The sequence below is a fragment of the Thalassophryne amazonica genome, chromosome 7, assembly GCF_902500255.1.
Source record: "Thalassophryne amazonica chromosome 7, fThaAma1.1, whole genome shotgun sequence".
Lineage (NCBI taxonomy): Eukaryota > Metazoa > Chordata > Actinopteri > Batrachoidiformes > Batrachoididae > Thalassophryne > Thalassophryne amazonica.
This window is the reverse complement of record NC_047109.1, coordinates 61859937-61879601: the sequence shown is the minus strand read 5'-3', so window position 1 is coordinate 61879601 and position 19665 is coordinate 61859937. Positions and strand designations below refer to the sequence as shown.

General features: G+C 49.9%; 1 protein-coding gene across 1 annotated transcript in view; it reads left to right on the top strand.

The window, feature by feature from the left end:
• The window catches only part of col28a1b (collagen, type XXVIII, alpha 1b), a 154307-nt gene that overhangs the window by 19589 nt on the left and 115053 nt on the right, over window positions 1-19665 (top strand). The window contains exons 4-10 of the mRNA XM_034174304.1: window positions 8413-8433; window positions 8519-8578; window positions 8671-8724; window positions 8799-8843; window positions 8930-8956; window positions 9053-9097; window positions 9186-9230. Coding sequence (XP_034030195.1) covers window positions 8413-8433; window positions 8519-8578; window positions 8671-8724; window positions 8799-8843; window positions 8930-8956; window positions 9053-9097; window positions 9186-9230 — 297 coding nt within the window. The remainder of the gene's footprint in view (window positions 1-8412; window positions 8434-8518; window positions 8579-8670; window positions 8725-8798; window positions 8844-8929; window positions 8957-9052; window positions 9098-9185; window positions 9231-19665) is intronic.

Here is a 19665-nt window from a genome sequence, read left to right as displayed (position 1 = left end):
CCTCCGTCTTCGGCTGTCAACCCTGGTACTGCTGGCAGAAAGCAAAGACAAGATGAATGAGTGTGAGTCCGCACACTCAGTAATCCACAGTCTGCACACAGTTAGGAGGGAGCACCTCCACCTCCAATCACACACTCGTGCAGCTCCTGTTTAAACCACTTATCTGGTTTGGGGTGTGAGGCGAAGCCGTCGCTGTCACACCAAACGCCAATCCCACAGATAAGGACAAACACCACAGGATAACGGCTGCAAAAGAAGTTCAGATTATCACTCAACAATATGAGTCAGCAGAGAAAATTACCTCTTCGGTAGTCGATTTCTCGGCGGGGAGGTGGAGTTGCAGTCCGGCTTATATAGTGGTGTAGATGAGTGACAGCTGGTGCGATGAGTGACAGCTGTCACTTCTTCTGGGTCTGGCGCCCTCTCGTGCTTGGAGCCCGCACTCCAAGCAGGGCGCCCTCTGGTGGTGGTGGGCCAGCAGTACCTCCTCTTCAGCGGCCCACATAACAGGACCCCCCCTCAACGGGCGCCTCCTGGCGCCCGACCTGGCTTGTCCGGGTGTCTTTTGTAGAAATCGGCCAGGAGGGCCGGGTCCAGGATGAAGCTCCTCTTCACCCAGGAGCGTTCTTCAGGTCCATACCCCTCCCAGTCCACCAGATATTGGAACCCCCGGCCCTTACGACGGACGTCCAGGAGCCTGCGGACTGTCCAAGCAGGCTCCCCGTCGATGAGCCGGGCAGGAGGCGGCGTAGGTCCAGGTGCACAGAGGGGCGAGGTGTGGTGTGGCTTGATGCGGGACACATGGAATACAGGGTGGATCCGCAGTGAAGCTGGGAGTTGGAGCTTCACTGCGGCCGGGTTGATGATTTTGAGGATTTTAAATGGTCCAATGTATCTGTCTTTCAACTTAGGGGAGTCCACACAGAGAGGGATGTCCTTTGTTGAAGCCACACCTCCTGCCCGGCTGGTATGTGGGGGCCGGGGAAGCCCTGCGGTCCGCATGGGTCTTGGCCCTCGTCCGGGCTTTCAACAGGGCAGAGCGGGCGGTCCGCCACACCCGGTGGCACCTCCTGAGGTGGGCCTGGACCGAGGGCACACCGACCTCTCCCTCCACCAGCAGGAACAATGGGGGCTGGTACCCCAAACATGCCTCAAAAGGGGAGAGGCCGGTAGCAGACGAGACTTGGCTGTTATGGGCATACTCGATCCAGGCCAGATGGTGACTCCAGTCCGCCGGGCGCGCGGAGGTGACGCAGCGAAGGGCCTGCTCCAACTCCTGGTTAGCCCGCTCTGCCTGGCCGTTTGTCTGGGGGTGGTACCCGGACGAGAGGCTCACGGTGGCCCCCAGCTCCTTACAGAAGCTCCTCCAAACTTGCAAAGAGAACTGGGGACCACGATCTGATACGATGTCCGATGGTATCCCATGCAGCCACATGACGTGGTGGACCAGGAGGTCTGCCATCTGCTGGGCCGTCGGGAGCTTCGGGAGGGCCACGAAGTGGGCCACCTTGGAGAACCGGTCCACTATCGTGAGAATGATGGTGTTGCCCTGGGACGGCGGGAGGCCCGTGATGAAGTCCAGGCCGATGTGAGACCAGGGGCGGTGAGGCACCGGCAGGGGTTGGAGGAGTCCCGAGGTCCTCCGATGGTCTGCCTTGCCCCTGGCGCAGATGGTACAGGCCTGGACGTAGTCCCGAACGTCGGTTTCCAGGGATGCCCACCAGAAGCGCTGCTGGACCACTGCCACGGTCCTACGCACTCCCGGATGACAGGAGAGCTTGGATCCGTGACAGAAGTCCAATACGGCAGCTCTGGCCTCTGGTGGGACGTACAGTCTGTTCTTGGGGCCGGTCCCCGGGTCCGGGCTCCTTGCCAGGGCCTCCCGGACGGTCTTCTCCACGTCCCAGGTAAGGGAGGCCACGACAGTGGACTCAGGGATGATGGTCTCGGTGGGGTTCGACAGCCCCGCCTTGGCTTCCTCTTTGTGCACCCGGGACAACACATCCGATTTTTGGTTCTTGGTCCCGGGGCGGTACGTGATCCGGAAGTCAAAGCGCCCGAAGAACAGAGACCAGCGGGCTTGCCTGGGGTTCAGCCGCTTGGCGGTCCGGATGTACTCCAGGTTCCGATGGTCCGTGAAAACCGTGAAAGGCAACGACGCCCCCTCCAGTAGGTGTCTCCACTCTTCAAGAGCCTCCTTCACCGCGAGAAGCTCCCGATTGCCGACGTCATAGTTCCGTTCAGCTGGGGTCAACCTGCGGGAAAAATAGGCACAAGGATGGAGAACCTTATCAGCCTCCACGCTCTGGGACAGCACGGCTCCTATCCCTGAGTCAGAGGCGTCCACTTCCACTATGTACTGGCGATCAGGATCAGGCTGCACCAGAACTGGTGCAGTCGAGAACCGGCGTTTCAACTCCTTGAACGCGGCTTCGCACCGATCCGACCAGGTGAAGGGGACCTTGGTGGAGGTCAGGGGAGTCAGGGGGCTAACTACCTGACTATAGCCTTTAATGAACCTCCTGTAGAAATTTGCAAAGCCGAGGAACTGCTGCAGTTTCCAGCGGCTTGTTGGTTGGGGCCAATCTCTCACCGCCGCAACCTTGGCCAGATCAGGGGCGACGGAGTTGGAGGGAGATGATGAACCCCAAGAAAGACAAAGAAGTGCGGTGGAACTCGCACTTCTCCGCCCTTCACAAACAGCCGGTTCTCCAACAACCGCTGTAGGAGCTGACGTACATGCTGGACATGGGTCTCAGGGTCCGGGGAAAAGATGAGTATATCGTCCAGATATACGAAGACGAACCGATGCAGGGAGTCCCGCAAGACGTCATTTACCAAAGCTTGGAATGTCGCGGGGGCGTTAGTGAGGCCGAACGGCATGACCAGGTACTCAAAGTGACCTAATGGGGTGTTAAATGCCGTTTTCCATTCGTCTCCCTTCCGGATCCGAACCAGGTGGTACGCGTTTCTAAGATCCATTTTGTGAAAATTTGGGCTCCATGCAGGGGCGTGAAACACTGAATCCAACAGAGGTAACGGTATCGGTTGCGAACCGTGATCTCGTTCAGCCCTCTGTAATCAATGCATGGACGGAGCCCGCCGTCCTTTTTGCCCACAAAAAAGAAACCAGCACCCATCGGGGAGGTGGAGTTCCGGATCAGCCCGGCAGCTAAAGAGTCCGGATGTAGGTCTCCATTGATTCGCGTTCCGGACGTGAGAGGTTGTACAACCTACTGGACGGGTACTCAGCGCCCGGGACCAAATCGATGGCACATCGACGGTCGGTGCGGGGGAAGAGTGAGCGCCAGATCCTTGCTGAAGACGTCGGCAAGATCATGGTACTCCTTTGGCACCGCCGATAGATTGGGGGGGACTTTGACCTCCTCATTAGCCGTCGTGCCGGGAGGAACCGAGGATCCTAAACACTCCGGGTGGCAGGTTTCGCTCCACTGCGTCACAACCCCGGACAGCCAATCTATCCGGGGATTGTGCTTCACCATCCATGGAAATCCCAAAATCACTCGAGAGGTAGAAGGTGTTACATGGAACACTATCTCCTCCCTGTGATTTCCAGACACAACCAAGGTCACTGGCTGTGTCTGATGTGGTGATTAATGGAAGCAGGGTGCCATCTAGTGCTCGCACCTGCAATGGTGCCGGCAGAGCCACCAGGGGGAGCCCTACTTCCTTTGCCCATCTGCTATCCAGCAGATTCCCGTCCGACCCGTGTCTACCAGTGCTGGGGCGTGAAGGGTTAGATCCACACAAAGGATCGTCACTGGGATTCGTGCAGATTTGCGGGATTTCCCCGCGTGCGTGTTATGGCCCACCCTTAGCCCAGTTTCTAAGGACGGGCGTTGTAGTTTGACCGTTTTGGGGCAGTCCTTCTGCATATGCTCACAAGAGCCGCAGACAAAACACTCCCCGTGGGCCAGCCTCCTTTGTCTGACGTTTGTTTTTACTTTGGCCCTGCTCGTGTCCATAGCCTCCTCAGCAGGGGGAGCTGTAGCCACACGGAGCTCTCTGGCAGTGAAGCATGGGGACGACGTCACCTTTTCAGAACCGGAAGTGGGAGGGACGGCTCGTGCCCGGTCACGCCCCCCGGCCTGCTCCCGACAATGCTCATTTAAACGGTTGTCTAAGCATATAACCAAATCGACAAGCCCGTCAAAATCCCGCGGTTCCTCCTTAGCCAGAAGGTGCTCCTTCAGGACCGGAGACAGTCCATTTACGAAGGCGGCGCAGAGCGCAACGTTATTCCAGCCGGACCTCGCTGCCGCGATGCGGAAGTCGACTGCATACTCGGCAGCGCTGCGGCGCCCCTGTCTCATTGACAGCAGCACGCTCGAAGCGGTCTCGCCTCTGTTGGGATGGTCAAACACTTGTTTGAACTCCCGTATAAACCCAGCATAAGACGTTAGGAGCCGTGAATTCTGCTCCCAAAGCGCCGTAGCCCAGGCGCGTGCCTCTCCTCGAAGCAGATTAATAACATAAGCCACCCGGCTGGCGTCTGACTCGTACATGACAGGACGCTGTGAAAAGACGAGCGAACACTGCATGAGGAAGTCTGCGCACGTCTCAACACAGCCCCCGTACGGTTCCGGAGGGCTTATGTATGCTTCAGGGGACGGTGGGGGGGGGGGTCGTTGAACGACCAGTGGAACGTCTGTTACAGGCCCAGGACCAGCCAGAGGAGTGGCTGCAGCAGCGCCCTGATCGCGCGCTTCCACCCTGGCGGTGAGAGCCTCCACCCTCTGGTTAAGGAGAACATTCTGCTCGGTCACTAAATCTAGCCGAGCCGTGAAGGCGGTTAAGATCTGCTGCAGCTCACTCAACACGCCTCCCGCTGACGCCTGCGCTCCTGGCTCTTCCATTGGCCGTTCAAGCTCGGGTTGACGCCCCTCGGAATCCATGACGAATGGCCGAGAAATCCTGTTGGGAAGGTGTCGTAGCATGGACCCACAACAGGGGGCGCAAATGAACGGACAATGAATAAGCCAAAAAGTAACAATTTAATGTTGTGATAACACACAACTAAATACACAAAATTTGCAAAGTCAATTAACACCAGGTGAGGTGTGGGCAGGCTCGAAGATAGAAGACCCCCGACGAGAGAGAAGCCGCATCCCACACGGCTTCCACCAACAACGGTCTGAAGAACACCGGAGCCGCCAAGTCCCGAGTCCCCAGGTTGCCTCCGTCTTCGGCTGTCGACCCTGGTACTGCTGGCAGAAAGCAAAGACAAGATGAATGAGTGTGAGTCCGCACACTCAGTAATCCACAGTCTGCACACAGTTAGGAGGGAGCACCTCCACCTCCAATCACACACTCGTGCAGCTCCTGTTTAAACCACTTATCTGGTTTGGGGTGTGAGGCGAAGCCGTCGCTGTCACACCAAACGCCAATCCCACAGATAAGGACAAACACCACAGGATAACGGCTGCAAAAGAAGTTCAGATTATCACTCAACAATATGAGTCAGCAGAGAAAATTACCTCTTCGGTAGTCGATTTCTCGGCGGGGAGGTGGAGTTGCAGTCCGGCTTATATAGTGGTGTAGATGAGTGACAGCTGGTGCGATGAGTGACAGCTGTCACTTCTTCTGGGTCTGGCGCCCTCTCGTGCTTGGAGCCTGCACTCCAAGCAGGGCGCCCTCTGGTGGTGGTGGGCCAGCAGTACCTCCTCTTCAGTGGCCCACATAACAATTTTAGACTTCTGCCTTCAGCATCTTGTCATGGAAAAATGAATCTGACGATACAAATTTAAATCAAATCAAAGTAAAATTCTGTTTGAGACAATGTTGAAAAAAGGGTGTGTTGGGGGGGCAATTACACAAGATAATTTCTCTGATTCAGAACCTACACAAATTCAAATATATCACAAATACTTTACCTTATTGACTAAAGGTACAAAAGTCAGTGACTTTAGCTGCTGTTGTCTTTGGCTGGGATGAAACGTTCTACAGTTGGTGCTCCACGTGATGACAGCAGCTACTTCTTTCAGGATGTTCACAGGATGTTGCTGTGTTGCAGCACACTGTGTCCTCACAGTGAGTTCAGATCTCAGTGACAGGGCTGCGTCTGCATGGGGGCTTCCCCGCCTGCTCTGCATTTTCCATACGCACAGAAATGTCAGAGATCTACAGGAGGTCAAGACCTGTCTGAGAGGCAGCAGAAAGGCTTCTTACAGAAACATCTTTACAATTCATTCATTGCATTTAATAAAGACATTCCTATGGTAGCTGAGAAAGGCCTCCATACTTTCAGATTAAGACAACAATATCACCCCTCCCATATGACCCTTAATTGGAGTAAGTGGGTAAAGAAAATGAATGACTAAACTATCTGTCAGTTGAAGTCCTCCATGCAGAACAATATCTTGTCTTTGTGGTGTATTCAACTGAATATAGGTTGAAGAGGATTTGCAAATCACTGTATTCTGTTTTAATTTACATTTTACACAACGTCCCAACTTCATTGGAATTGTGTTGTGAAAGTGTGAGAGCACGGACCCACAACAGGGGGCGCAAATGAACGGACAATGGATAAAGCCAAATACAACACTTTACTGTTGTGAAAGTGCACAACAACAACAGATTACAATATTAGATAAGCTCAAATACAAAATGTCATGTGGGCAGGCTCGAAGATAGGAGACGTCAGTCCGAAGTCGAACCGGAACCACACGGTTTCCTCCGCCACCGAACCCCGGGAATACTGGAGCCGCCAAGTCCCGAACTCCCAGGTGGCCACTGCCTCCGCGTGTCGGATCTGGTACTGCTGGCGATGAGCAAACACAGTTAGAAGTGGGTGCGTGTGCACCCAGCAACACGTATGGTGGGAAACCACCTCCACCTCTCGTCGAAAAAGGAACAGAATAAATGCTGTCCAATTCACACAAGCAACAGTTATTCAAAAACACAATCAGCTGAGAAGTTACCTCTTTGGTAGAGCGATATCTCGGCAATGAGGTGGAGATGCCGTCTTGCTGATATACCACTGTCGATCCGATGATTGATGACAGCTGTCGCCGGTGATAAGTGACAGCTGTCACCCCGGCTGCTCCTGTGAGGCGGCAGTGCCCTCTGGTGCCTGGAGCCCGCACTCCAGGCAGGGCGCCCTCTGGTGGTGGTGGGCCAGCAGTACCTCCTCTTCAGCGGCCCACACAACAAATTGGGGTTGTACTAAGTAGTGGCTTCTCTCTGGCCACTCTACCATACAGGCTTGATTGGTGAATTGCTGCAGAGATGATTGTCCTTCTGGAAGGTTCTCCTCTCTCCACAGAGGAATGCTGACAGAGTGACCATCTGGATCTTGGTCACCTCCCTGACTAAGGCACTTCTCCCTGATCACTCAGTTTAGACAGGCGGCCAGCTCTAGGAAGAGTCCTGGTGGATCTGAACTTCTTCTATTACAGATGTGCTCATTGGGGCCTTCAAAGCAGCAGAAATGTTTCTGTAACCTTCCCCCAATTTGTGCATCAAGGCAATCCTGTCTTGGAGGTCTACAGACAATTGCTTTGACTTCATACTTGATTTGTGCTTTGACATGCACCGTCAACAGTGGGAACTTAGCTTGAGCTTCAGGGCAAAGACTGTGAACGCTTATGTATGTGATTTCTTAGTTTTGTTTTGTTTTTTAATAAATTTGCCAAAAAAAAAAACTTTTTTCACATTGTCATTATGGGGTATTGTGTGTAGAATTTAAGGAAAAAATGAATTTCATCCATTTTGGAATAAGGCTGTAACATAACCACATGAAATAAGTGAAACAAGTGAAGCCCTGTGAATACTTTCCATATGCACTGTACAGTTAATAAAGTTTCCAATTCACCCAACCTGCACGTTTTTGGATATGGGAGGGAACCATGCAAACACGGGGAGAACATGCTAACTCCACACAGAAGGGACCAGCCTTCTTTCTGTGAGGCAACAGCATAACCACTAAGCACTGTGCTGCCCCTATAGTTCAGTGCATTGCAAAAAAATGATAAAACACAAAAATATAGCTATCTTCAGAGTAAAATTATGAATAAAGTAATTAAATCAACTTACTCAGCTCTGCTGACCAGGTAGAGACAAAGATAACACAATGTTGTGATGCACTGACTCGTCATTCCGTTAAAGTCCTCCAAGCAGAAACCTGTTTTTGCAGTGTGTCTGCTTTTTTATGTGCGCTGTGTGAATATGCAGTGGACACTTTCGCTGTGTTTCTAAGCATTTTTTCACTTTGCAAGATGCAGCTTCCTGTTGTTGAATTAACGTAGATGATTTGTGTATTTATAAGCATTTTCTGTATTTCTTTGTGTTTGAATTTGGAATTGTTGGGGCCTCTCTTGGTCACAGTAGAAAAGCAAATAATGTTCATGAGCAGCATTTTAACTGAACTCTCTTTTCTTATTTTGCATCCAGGGTGCACTTGCACTTGAAGGGGTAAGTATATTATAAATCACAACAGAAATTCAAGAATTAATCACAAATATAATGCAAAAAATAAGTGAGTGTTTTGTCCTGTTAGTGTCCACAGGCTCAGGTGTGTTTGTGTGAAAGAGGAGAAAGAGGCCCTCCAGGAAGTCCAGTGAGTTTTTAAGATTTCAGTTTATAGCTGTATGATATCTATTGTTACAGAATAAATCAGCTTGTGTTACAGTGTGCAATTACTAATTCCAGGGTAGAAAAGGGGACCCGGGCCACAGAGGGCAGCTGGGTCAAAAAGGAGCAAAAGTAAGGCACAACATCAAGCGATAAACAATGCATCTGATTTAACAGAAGTCACATAAAGTTGATCTTGTTTTAAGGGGGAGCTTGGAGTGACTGGTCGACCTGGAAGAGATGGCCCAGAGGTAAACTGTTTTATCTATTCACTGAAAAAATACCAACAGGTTATTGGATGCTGAATTTTCAACACTTACGCACTTCTACATTGCAGGGCCATCCAGGTTACAAGGGCAACAAGGTGGGTGTGTTCTGCTTTGATTTATAAGTCTACCAGTCGGTGGCATTGTTAGTATCAATACTGTGAAATAATAATAGTGTCTGTGTGGGTTTTCAGGGGGAGAGAGGAGAATGTGGGACTCCTGGGGAAAAGGGCGACACCGTATGATCTTTTTGAACAAATATTATTCAGGATTCATTAATAATTACACAGGTTTTACTCTTACAATGAACTGAGCATAATTTTTCAGGGTCCTGAAGGACCTCCAGGACCATGGGGACTGAGAGGAGAACAGGTACAGTGGATCCTGTCTATTTTACTGCATGACCAGAAAAAGGTTGTCTTTCTTTCTGCTATTAATTGTTGTCAATGAACTTTGCATACTCACACTTAAGCATCTTTGAATAGACCAAAATCTCCCCCTCATCCCTTGGGAAGTGTACATTACTAGTCAATTTAATATATTTATATGGCACCAAATCACAATGATACAACGTTAAATCAAAAAAGTTGAGCTGACATGGAAAATGAAAAAGCAAATCCAAAAAAAAAAAGGAAAAAGAAAAAAAGTGATCCTTAAATTTACTTTTGCTTTTATTTCAGTGCAGACAGTATGAACCCAGAGATATTTCACATTTTGTGTGGTCACTTCATTTTATTTGTTAATATACATCCATTCCTACATTTAAGACCTGCAAAGACCACAGTTTATTCTAAATATAAGCTGATGATTCTTTCGGAGCCATCATGGGCGTCTTGGTGGCTTCCTTCACTGGTCTCCTTCCAGCATGGCCTGTCAGTTTTTGCAAAATGCCTGCTTGACACAGATTGACCAGCTCCATAATGGAAACACTCATGTATCTATGCACTGAACTTTCTCAAGAACACTGGCTGTAAAAGTGATGATTTAATCCTTATATTTCAAATAAATTGCCTCTGTCCTATTTTTTTTAGAATATGTTGCAGCCCTTCAATGCAGCATGAAATATCTTTGGGTTCATACAGAAGTTGTTATGATTGCGCCATCGATTTGGTCCCGGGCGCTGAGTACCCGTCCAGTAGGTTGTACAACCTCTCATGTCCGGAACGCGAATCAATGGAGACCTACATCCGGGACTCCTTAGCTGCCGGGCTGATCTGGAACTCCACCTCCCCGATGGGTGCTGGTTTCTTTTTTGTGGGTAAAAAAGACGGCGGGCTCCGTCCATGCATTGATTACAGAGGGCTGAACGAGATCACGGTTCGCAACCGATACCCGTTACCTCTGTTGGATTCAGTGTTCACGCCCCTGCATGGAGCCCAAATCTTTACGAAATTGGATCTTAGAAACGCGTACCACCTGGTTCGGATCCGGAAGGGAGACGAATGGAAGACGGCATTCAACAACAACAACAACAACTTTTTTTTTATATAGCGCCAAATCACAACAAACAGTTGCCCCAAGGCGCTTCACATTGTAAGGCAAGGCCATACAACAACCACGAAAAACCCCAACGGTCAAAACGACCCCCTGTGAGCAAGCACTTGGCAACAGTGGGAAGGAAAAACTCCCTCTTTGTTATGTGTCGGACGCAGCTCGGAGAACCGACCAGCGTTTGAAAGACCCAGTATGAAATAAGCAGAGCACGGTACAAAGGCTAACTGAATTTAATACATAACAGTGATAATAACAAAAGATAATATAACAAAAAGGTGCGGTCTGGCGTGGTGCACTCCCAGCAGCGCTAACGGTCCGGAGCCAGAAGCTGTTTCGGACTCAAGGACCCCGCCGACACCCCCCAGGTGGCCGCAACAACCGAGTCTGTGAAAGAAGGAACCATTATGTGAGTCCACACTCTACACACAGAACACTTAAAGGTGTACAAACAGCAAACACTTCCTGGCTTGATTGCTGATCAGCTTCCCAACCTGCAGGCATGGAACATCCCGTTCACAAAACTCCACCGCAGTGGAAGCTGATACATGACTAACATACAGCTCAATACAATAAGGTGTGAGGGACACCACATTTACTGACTGTATAACTGTTAGTCACAAAATCCAACGTACCTCAGGAAGTGTGCTGACGAGCGTGAGACCTCACCCCCTCCTCTTTCACAGACTGTGCATCAAACCTGGACATTCTCAGCGTCCGCTGCTGATGAGATGGCTCCCAAGACGACGATCTCACCCGTCTGGTCACAAGGTCGAGTCTCTGGCAAATACACACTGTGCACTCCAGTCTTAAATGCCAACATGCTCCAATCCATCCAGATGCACCTCAGCTGTGAGTCCTGACGAGTCGCAGGTGATCAGGTGAGGTCCTGACAGCCTCAGCAACACAGCCACTCAGTCCCAAATGCACGCCACCTGGGAGGAAACCAAACGACAAACAAACCGGCAGCCAGGCCCCCCCAGCCATATAACAGTACCCCACCCTCACGGGAAGCCTCCGGCGACCACACACACCTGGCCCAGGAGAAACACCCCCCTCCAGGGACCATGGCTGGAAACCACGTCTGCGTTCGTCCTCCAACAGACTGGTTGAACTGGCTGCATCTTTGCCCTTGGTTCTGACAGTCTTAGCACAGGTGTGGCCAGGAGTTCCTACACCTGTGCGGTCAGCCTTTAACCAAACATGTGTGATTAGTCATAACACAAAACAACCAAAACACCCCCCCCCCCCCCCGCCCCAGGGGACCGTTCCATCAAACCCCAGGGAAGGGGAGAAAGGAAAAACAACCCAAACCCAAGCCTACAAACAAAAATACTAAAACACCCCCCCCCCCCCCCCCCCCCCCCCAGAGGACCGTTCCATCAAACCCCAGGGAAGGGGAGAAAAGAAAAACAACCCACATGTAAACTCACAAACAAAAATGCCAAAAGACCCCCCCTCCTCCCCCCCAAACGACACGTAGGGACCAACACCCCCCAGAGGGCCACCCGCCAGCTCCAGGAGTAATAACCACGGCCGAGGTCCCTCTGGGATCCAACGTCACCCACGGGGACCACCAGCGCCCCCCAGAGGACCACTCGTCAACCCCAGGAGACGCCTCCCCGCATGACTAATGGACCCAGCCCCGGCCTTCCACGGCTAGATGGACCCAACGCCCTTTCCCCCCCAGAGGACACCACAGTCAAACCCTGAGGGCGGAAACTGGGGGAGGGAAAACAAAAAAAAAAACCCAAACCCCCCCCCCCTCCCCTCCCGGGTGCAGAGGCCACCTGGGAAACGCCCAGCACAACCTAACTGCACCCCTCCAGCAATGCCGACACTACGGCACACCCGGCTGGAGTCAGAGGAGAAGAGAGGGCATAACAAAAAACAAGGAGAAAAAACAACCCAAATACCACCCCATCACCCCCCAGGGGACCGTTCCATCTAACCCTGGGGAGGTGAAACAAAAAGAAACAAAAGAAAAAAAAACAAAAAAAACAAACAGACCAACACACAGTCGTTTGGGTCCCCGTTTTTTTTTTTTTTTTGCAAAGGCTACAGGGTCACACCCCCAGACAAATAGTGGACAACAAAAAATAAAAGCCCACACAAAAACCAACTCAAAAAACACCCACACAAAATGAACTAACACAAAACAAATCAGTGAGTTATACCGTCAAGCTCAACCAAATGGAACACACCTGTTCCTACTCAAGAGCTTGACGGTACCGTGATTCAGTCACCACAAGGGGGAACCAGAGTGCTAAAAATGAAAAAACCCCTTGGGCGACAGAAAAAAACAAACGAGCTGCTTTTGTGTGCGCAGCTGAGTGCAACACACAACCAAAATGTGCTCAACTAAATAACGCTGGAGCTGATACAACAGACGCAGTAGTTACCTTTGTCCGGGGAAACGGGGCTACGACTGTAACACAGGAAGCCCAGCGACCCGTGCTAACAGAGCTCCGCCGTGCGCGTGAACCCATTACAAACGCACTCTTGCAGCTCCCGTTTAAACCTCTTATCCGGTCGGAGTGTGACGCGAAACCGTCGCCAGTCACACTCCACCACGACCCACGGATAAGGCACAACACAGGAACACGGCTGCAAGAGAGCACAAATTAGTATCCAGTAATGGTCTCAAACACGCACCTTCCGGGCGGAGAGCCCCGCAACTGATCCGGATAACCACTGAACGTCTGCTGCCGCCTTCCCGGCGCGTTACCGTCTCTGCTACCGCTGGGTCCGTGATGTTTGGCCAGAGACTACTGTTATGTGTCGGACGCAGCTCGGAGAACCGACCAGCGTTTGAAAGACCCAGTATGAAATAAGCAGAGCACGGTACAAAGGCTAACTGAATTTAATACATAACAGTGATAATAACAAAGATAATATAACAAAAAGGTGCGGTCTGGCGTGGTGCGCTCCCAGCAGCGCTAACGGTCCGGAGCCAGAAGCTGTTTCGGACTCAAGGACCCCGCCGACACCCCCCAGGTGGCCGCAACAACCGAGTCTGTGAAAGAAGGAACCATTATGTGAGTCCACACTCTACACACAGAACACTTAAAGGTGTACAAACAGCAAACACTTCCTGGCTTGATTGCTGATCAGCTTCCCAACCTGCAGGCATGGAACATCCCGTTCACAAAACTCCACCGCAGTGGAAGCTGATACATGACTAACATACAGCTCAATACAATAAGGTGTGAGGGACACCACATTTACTGACTGTATAACTGTTAGTCACAAAATCCAACGTACCTCAGGAAGTGTGCTGACGAGCGTGAGACCTCACCCCCTCCTCTTTCACAGACTGTGCATCAAACCTGGACATTCTCAGCGTCCGCTGCTGATGAGATGGCTCCCAAGACGACGATCTCACCCGTCTGGTCACAAGGTCGAGTCTCTGGCAAATACACACTGTGCACTCCAGTCTTAAATGCCAACATGCTCCAATCCATCCAGATGCACCTCAGCTGTGAGTCCTGACGAGTCGCAGGTGATCAGGGTGAGGTCCTGACAGCCTCAGCAACACAGCCACTCAGTCCCAAATGCACGCCACCTGGGAGGAAACCAAACGACAAACAAACCGGCAGCCAGGCCCCCCCAGCCATATAACACTCTTAACAGGAAGAAACCTCCAGCAGAACCAGGCCCAGGGAGGGGCAGTCTTCTGCTGAGACTGGTTGGGGCTGAGGGAAAGAACCAGGAAAAAGACATGCTGTGGAGGGGGGCAGAGATCGATCACTAATGATTAAATGCGGAGTGATGCATACAGAGCAAAAAGAGAAAGAAACAGTGCATCATGGGAACCCCCCCACAGTCTACGTCTAAAGCAGCATAACCAAGGGATAGTCCAGGGTCACCCAATCCAGCCCTAACTATAAGCCTTAGCGAAAAGGAAAGTTTTAAGCCTAATCTTAAAAGTAGAGAGGGTATCTGTCTCCCTGATCTGACTTGGGAGCTGGTTCCACAGGAGAGGAGCCTGAAAGCTGAAGGCTCTGCCTCCCATTCTACTCTTACAAACCCTAGGAACTACAAGTAAGCCTGCAGTCTGAGAGCGAAGCGCTCTATTAGGGTGATATGGTACTACGAGGTCCCTGAGATAAGATGGGACCTGATTATTCAAAACCTTATAAGTAAGAAGAATAATTTTAAATTCTATTCTAGAATTAACAGGAAGCCAATGAAGAGAGGCCAACACGGGTGAGATATGCTCTCTCCTGCTAGTCCCCGTCAGTACTCTAGCTGCAGCATTTTGAATTAACTGAAGGCTTTTTAGGGAACTTTTAGGACAACCTGATAATAAAGAATTACAATAGTCCAGCCTAGAGGAAATAAATGCATGAATTAGTTTTTCAGCATCACTCTGAGACAAGACCTTTCTGATTTAGAGATATTGCGTAAATGCAAAAAGGCAGTCCTACATATTTGTTTAATATGCGCTTTGAATGACATATCCTGATCAAAAATGACTCCAAGATTTCTCACAGTATTACTAGAGGTCAGGGAAATGCCATCCAGAGTAAAGATCTGGTTAGACACCATGCTTCTAAGATTTGTGGGGCCAAGTACAATAACTTCAGTTTTATCTGAGTTTAAAAGCAGGAAATTAGAGGTCATCCATGTCTTTATGTCTGTAAGACAATCATGCAGTTTAGCTAATTGGTGTGTGTCCTCTGGCTTCATGGATAGATAAAGCTGGGTATCATCTGCGTAACAATGAAAATTTAAGCAATACCGTCTAATAATACTGCCTAAGGGAAGCATGTATAAAGTGAATAAAATTGGTCCTAGCACAGAACCTTGTGGAACTCCATAATTAACTTTAGTCTGTGAAGAAGATTCCCCATTTACATGAACAAACTGTAATCTATTAGACAAATATGATTCAAACCACCGCAGCGCAGTGCCTTTAATACCTATGACATGCTCTAATCTCTGTAATAAAATTTTATGGTCAACAGTATCAAAAGCAGCACTGAGGTCCAACAGAACAAGCACAGAGATAAGTCCACTGTCCGAAGCCATAAGAAGATCATTTGTAACCTTCACTAATGCTGTTTCTGTACTATGATGAATTCTAAAACCTGACTGAACCTCTTCAAATAGACCATTCCTCTGCAGGTGATCAGTTAGCTGTTTTACAACTACCCTCTCAAGAATCTTTGAGAGAAAAGGAAGGTTGGAGATTGGCCTATAATTAGCTAAAATAGCTGGGTCAAGTGATGGCTTTTTAAGTAATGGTTTAATTACTGCCACCTTAAAAGCCTGTGGTACATAGCCAACTAACAAAGATAAGTTGATCATATTTAAGATTGAAGCATTAAATAATGGTAGGACTTCCTTGAGCAGCCTGGCAGGAATGGGGTCTAATAAACATGTTGATGGTTTGGATGAAGTAACTAATGAAAATAACTCAGACAGAACAATCGGAGAGAAAGAGTCTAACCAAATACCGGCATCACTGAAAGCAGCCAAAGATAACGATACATCTTTGGGATGGTTATGAGTAATTTTTTCTCTAATAGTCAAAATTTTGTTAGCAAAGAAAGTCATGAAGTCATTACTCGTTAAAGTTAATGGAATACTCAGCTCAATAGAGCTCTGACTCTTTGTCAGCCTGGCTACAGTGCTGAAAAGAAACCTGGGGTTGTTCTTATTTTCTTCAATTAGTGATGAGTAGAAAGATGTCCTAGCTTTACGGAGGGCTTTTTTATAGAGCAACAAACTCTTTTTCCAGGCTAAGTGAAGATCTTCTAAATTAGTGAGACGCCATTTCCTCTCCAACTTACGGGTTATCTGCTTTAAGCTACGAGTTTGTGAGTTATACCACGGAGTCAGACACTTCTGATTTAAAGCTCTCTTTTTCAGAGGAGCTACAGCATCCAAAGTTGTCTTCAATGAGGATGTAAAACTATTGACGAGATACTCTAACTCCCTTACAGAGTTTAGGTAGCTACTCTGCTCTGTGTTGGTATATGACATTAGAGAACATAAAGAAGGAATCATATCCTTAAACCTAGTTACAGCGCTTTCTGAAAGACTTCTAGTGTAATGAAACTTATTCCCCACTGCAGGGTAGTCCATCAGGGTAAATGTAAATGTTATTAAAAAATGATCAGACAGAAGGGAGTTTTCAGGGAATACTGTTAAGTCTTCTATTTCCATACCATAAGTCAAAACAAGATCTAAGATATGATTAAAGTGGTGGGTGGACTCATTTACTTTTTGAGCAAAGCCAATAGAGTCCAATAATAGATTAAATGCAGTGTTGAGGCTGTCATTCTCAGCATCTGTGTGGATGTTAAAATCGCCCACTATAAGTATCTTATCTGAGCTAAGCACTAAGTCAGACAGAAGGTCTGAAAATTCACAGAGAAACTCACAGTAACGACCAGGTGGACGATAGATAATAACAAATAAAACTGGTTTTTGGGACTTCCAATTTGGATGGAAAAGACTAAGAGACAAGCTTTCAAATGAATTAAAGCTCTGTCTAGGTTTTTGATTAATTAATAAGCTGGAATGGAAGATTGCTGCTAATCCTCCGCCCCGGCCCGTACTACGAGCATTCTGACAGTTAGTGTGACTCGGGGGTGTTGACTCATTTAAACTAACATATTCATCCTGCCGGGCGTCCCTGGAAACCGACGTCCGGGACTACGTCCAGGCCTGTACCATCTGCGCCAGGGGCAAGGCAGACCATCGGAGGACGACAGGCCTCCTCCAACCCCTGCCAGTGCCTCATCGCCCCTGGTCTCACATCGGCCTGGATTTCATCACGGGCCTCCCGCCGTCCCAGGGCAACACCGTGATTCTCACGATAGTGGACCGGTTCTCCAAGGCAGCCCACTTCATGGCCCTCCCGAAGCTCCCGACGGCCCAGGAGACGGCAGACCTCCTGGTCCACCACGTCATGCGGCTGCATGGGATACCATCGGACGTTGTATCAGATCGTGGTCCCCAGTTCTCTTCACTGGTGTGGAAGAGTTTCTGCAAGGAGCTGGGGGCCACCGTGAGTCTCTCGTCCGGGTACCACCCCCAGACCAACGGCCAGGCAGAGCGGGCCAACCAGGAGTTGGAGCAGGCCCTTCGGTGTGTCACCTCCGGAGTCACCATCTGGCCTGGATCGAGTATGCCCACAACAGCCAAGTTTCGTCTGCTACCGGCCTCTCCCCTTTTGAGGCATGTTTGGGGTACCAGCCCCCATTGTTCCCGCTGGTGGAGGGAGAGGTCGGTGTGCCCTCGGTCCAGGCCCACCTCAGGAGGTGCCGCCGGGTGTGGCGGACCGCCCGCTCTGCCCTATTGAAGGCCCGGACGAGGGCTAAGACCCATGCGGACCGCCGACGTTCCCCGGCCCCCACATACCGGCCCGGGCAGGAGGTGTGGCTTTCAACAAAGGACATCCCCCTCTGTGTGGACTCCCCTAAGTTAAAGGACAGATACATTGGACCATTTCAAATCCTCAAGATCATCAACCCGGCCGCAGTGAAGCTCCGACTCCCGGCTTCACTGCGGATCCACCCTGTATTCCACGTGTCCCGCATCAAGCCATACCGCACCTCGCCCCTCTGTGCACCTGGACCTACGCCGCCTCCTGCCCGGCTCATCGACGGGGAGCCTGCTTGGACGGTCCGCAGGCTCCTGGACGTCCGTCGTAAGGGCCGGGGGTTCCAATACCTGGTGGACTGGGAGGGGTATGGTCCTGAAGAACGCTCCTGGGTGAAGAGGAGCTTCATCCTGGACCCGGCCCTCCTGGCCGAGTTCTACGCAAGACACCCGGACAAGCCTGGTCGGGCGCCAGGAGGCGCCCGTTGAGGGGGGGGTCCTGTTATGTGGGCCGCTGAAGAGGAGGTACTGCTGGCCCACCACCACCAGAGGGCGCCCTGCTTGGAGTGCGGGCTCCAAGCACGAGAGGGCGCCAGACCCAGAAGAAGTGACAGCTGTCACTCATCGCACCAGCTGTCACTCATCTACACCACTACATAAGCCGGACTGTAACTCCACCTCCCCGCCGAGAAATCGACTACCAAGAGGTAATTTCTCTGCTGACTGACACGTTGTGTAACAATCTAATCTCATTTGCAGCCGTTGTCCTGTGGTTGTTCCCTTATCTGGGATTTTGGCGTTTGGTGTGACTGCGACGACTGCGCCTCACACTCCAAACAGATAAGTGGTTAATCAGGAGCTGCACGAGTGTGTGATTTGGAGGTGGAGGTTCTCCCTCCTAACTGTGTACAGATCATGGACCACTGAGTGTGCGGACTTACACTCATTCATCTTGTCTCTGCTTTCTGCCAGCAGTACCAGGGTCGACAGCCGAAGACAGAGGCCACCTGGGGATATGGGACTTGGCGGCTCCGGTGTTCTTCAGACCGTTGGTGGTGGAAGCCGTGTGGGACGCGGCTTCTCTCTCGTCGGGGGTCTTCTATCTTCGAGCCTGCCCACACGTCACCTGGTGTTAATTGACTTTACAAATTTTGTGTGTTTAGTTGTGTGTTGTCACAACATTAAATTGTTACCTTTTGGCTTACTCATTGTCCGTTCATTTGCGCCCCCTGTTGTGGGTCCGTGCTACAACACCTTCCCAACAGAAGTCTGTGTAATCAATGTTTTTTTGTCTGGTTTTTGTTTGGGGTTTTTTTTTTTTTTTTTTTTTTTTCATTCTTCATATCATCCCAGTTTTTTTCTGATTTGGGGTTGTAAAAAAGTAATAACTAATGAAAAACATAAAACTTTAATAACTGTGGTATGTACCATAGTTTTACACAGCTTTCCTTCCCCCTGTGACTGGGGCAGTCAGTGAAAGGTGTGGGTGCCAATTGAATTCAGTTTTCATAGGGAGGTCCAAAAATAGCTTGAAATGAAGAGAATAACTGTATGATATTCATAACAAACCATATTTTGACATGAAAAAACATTCTAACAGAAAAAGAAAGCTCAACAGCACAACAGCAACAGTCCAGTTAATAGACAGACGTAAGTCCTATATAGGGACTGAGGCCCGTTGGTACCGGTGTACGTCTCTGCACAGTAAAATCACCAGTGTAAAACTAACACTGGCAGTGTTAAATTAACACTGCCAGTGTACATATGGGCCTAGTGGTCACAGTGGGACCATATGTTCACTGTCAGTGTTAATTTAACACTGGTGATTTTACTGTGTGGATTCAGTAGTGGGAGGTGGATGTGGGAGTCTATGACTCCCCCTGGTTGGGACACCAGCCTGATGCAGGTTACTTCCCCAGCCAAGGCCAGTAGCCATTTACAGCTGTGTGGACTGAGAAACTGTAGATCTTTGAGAAACAAA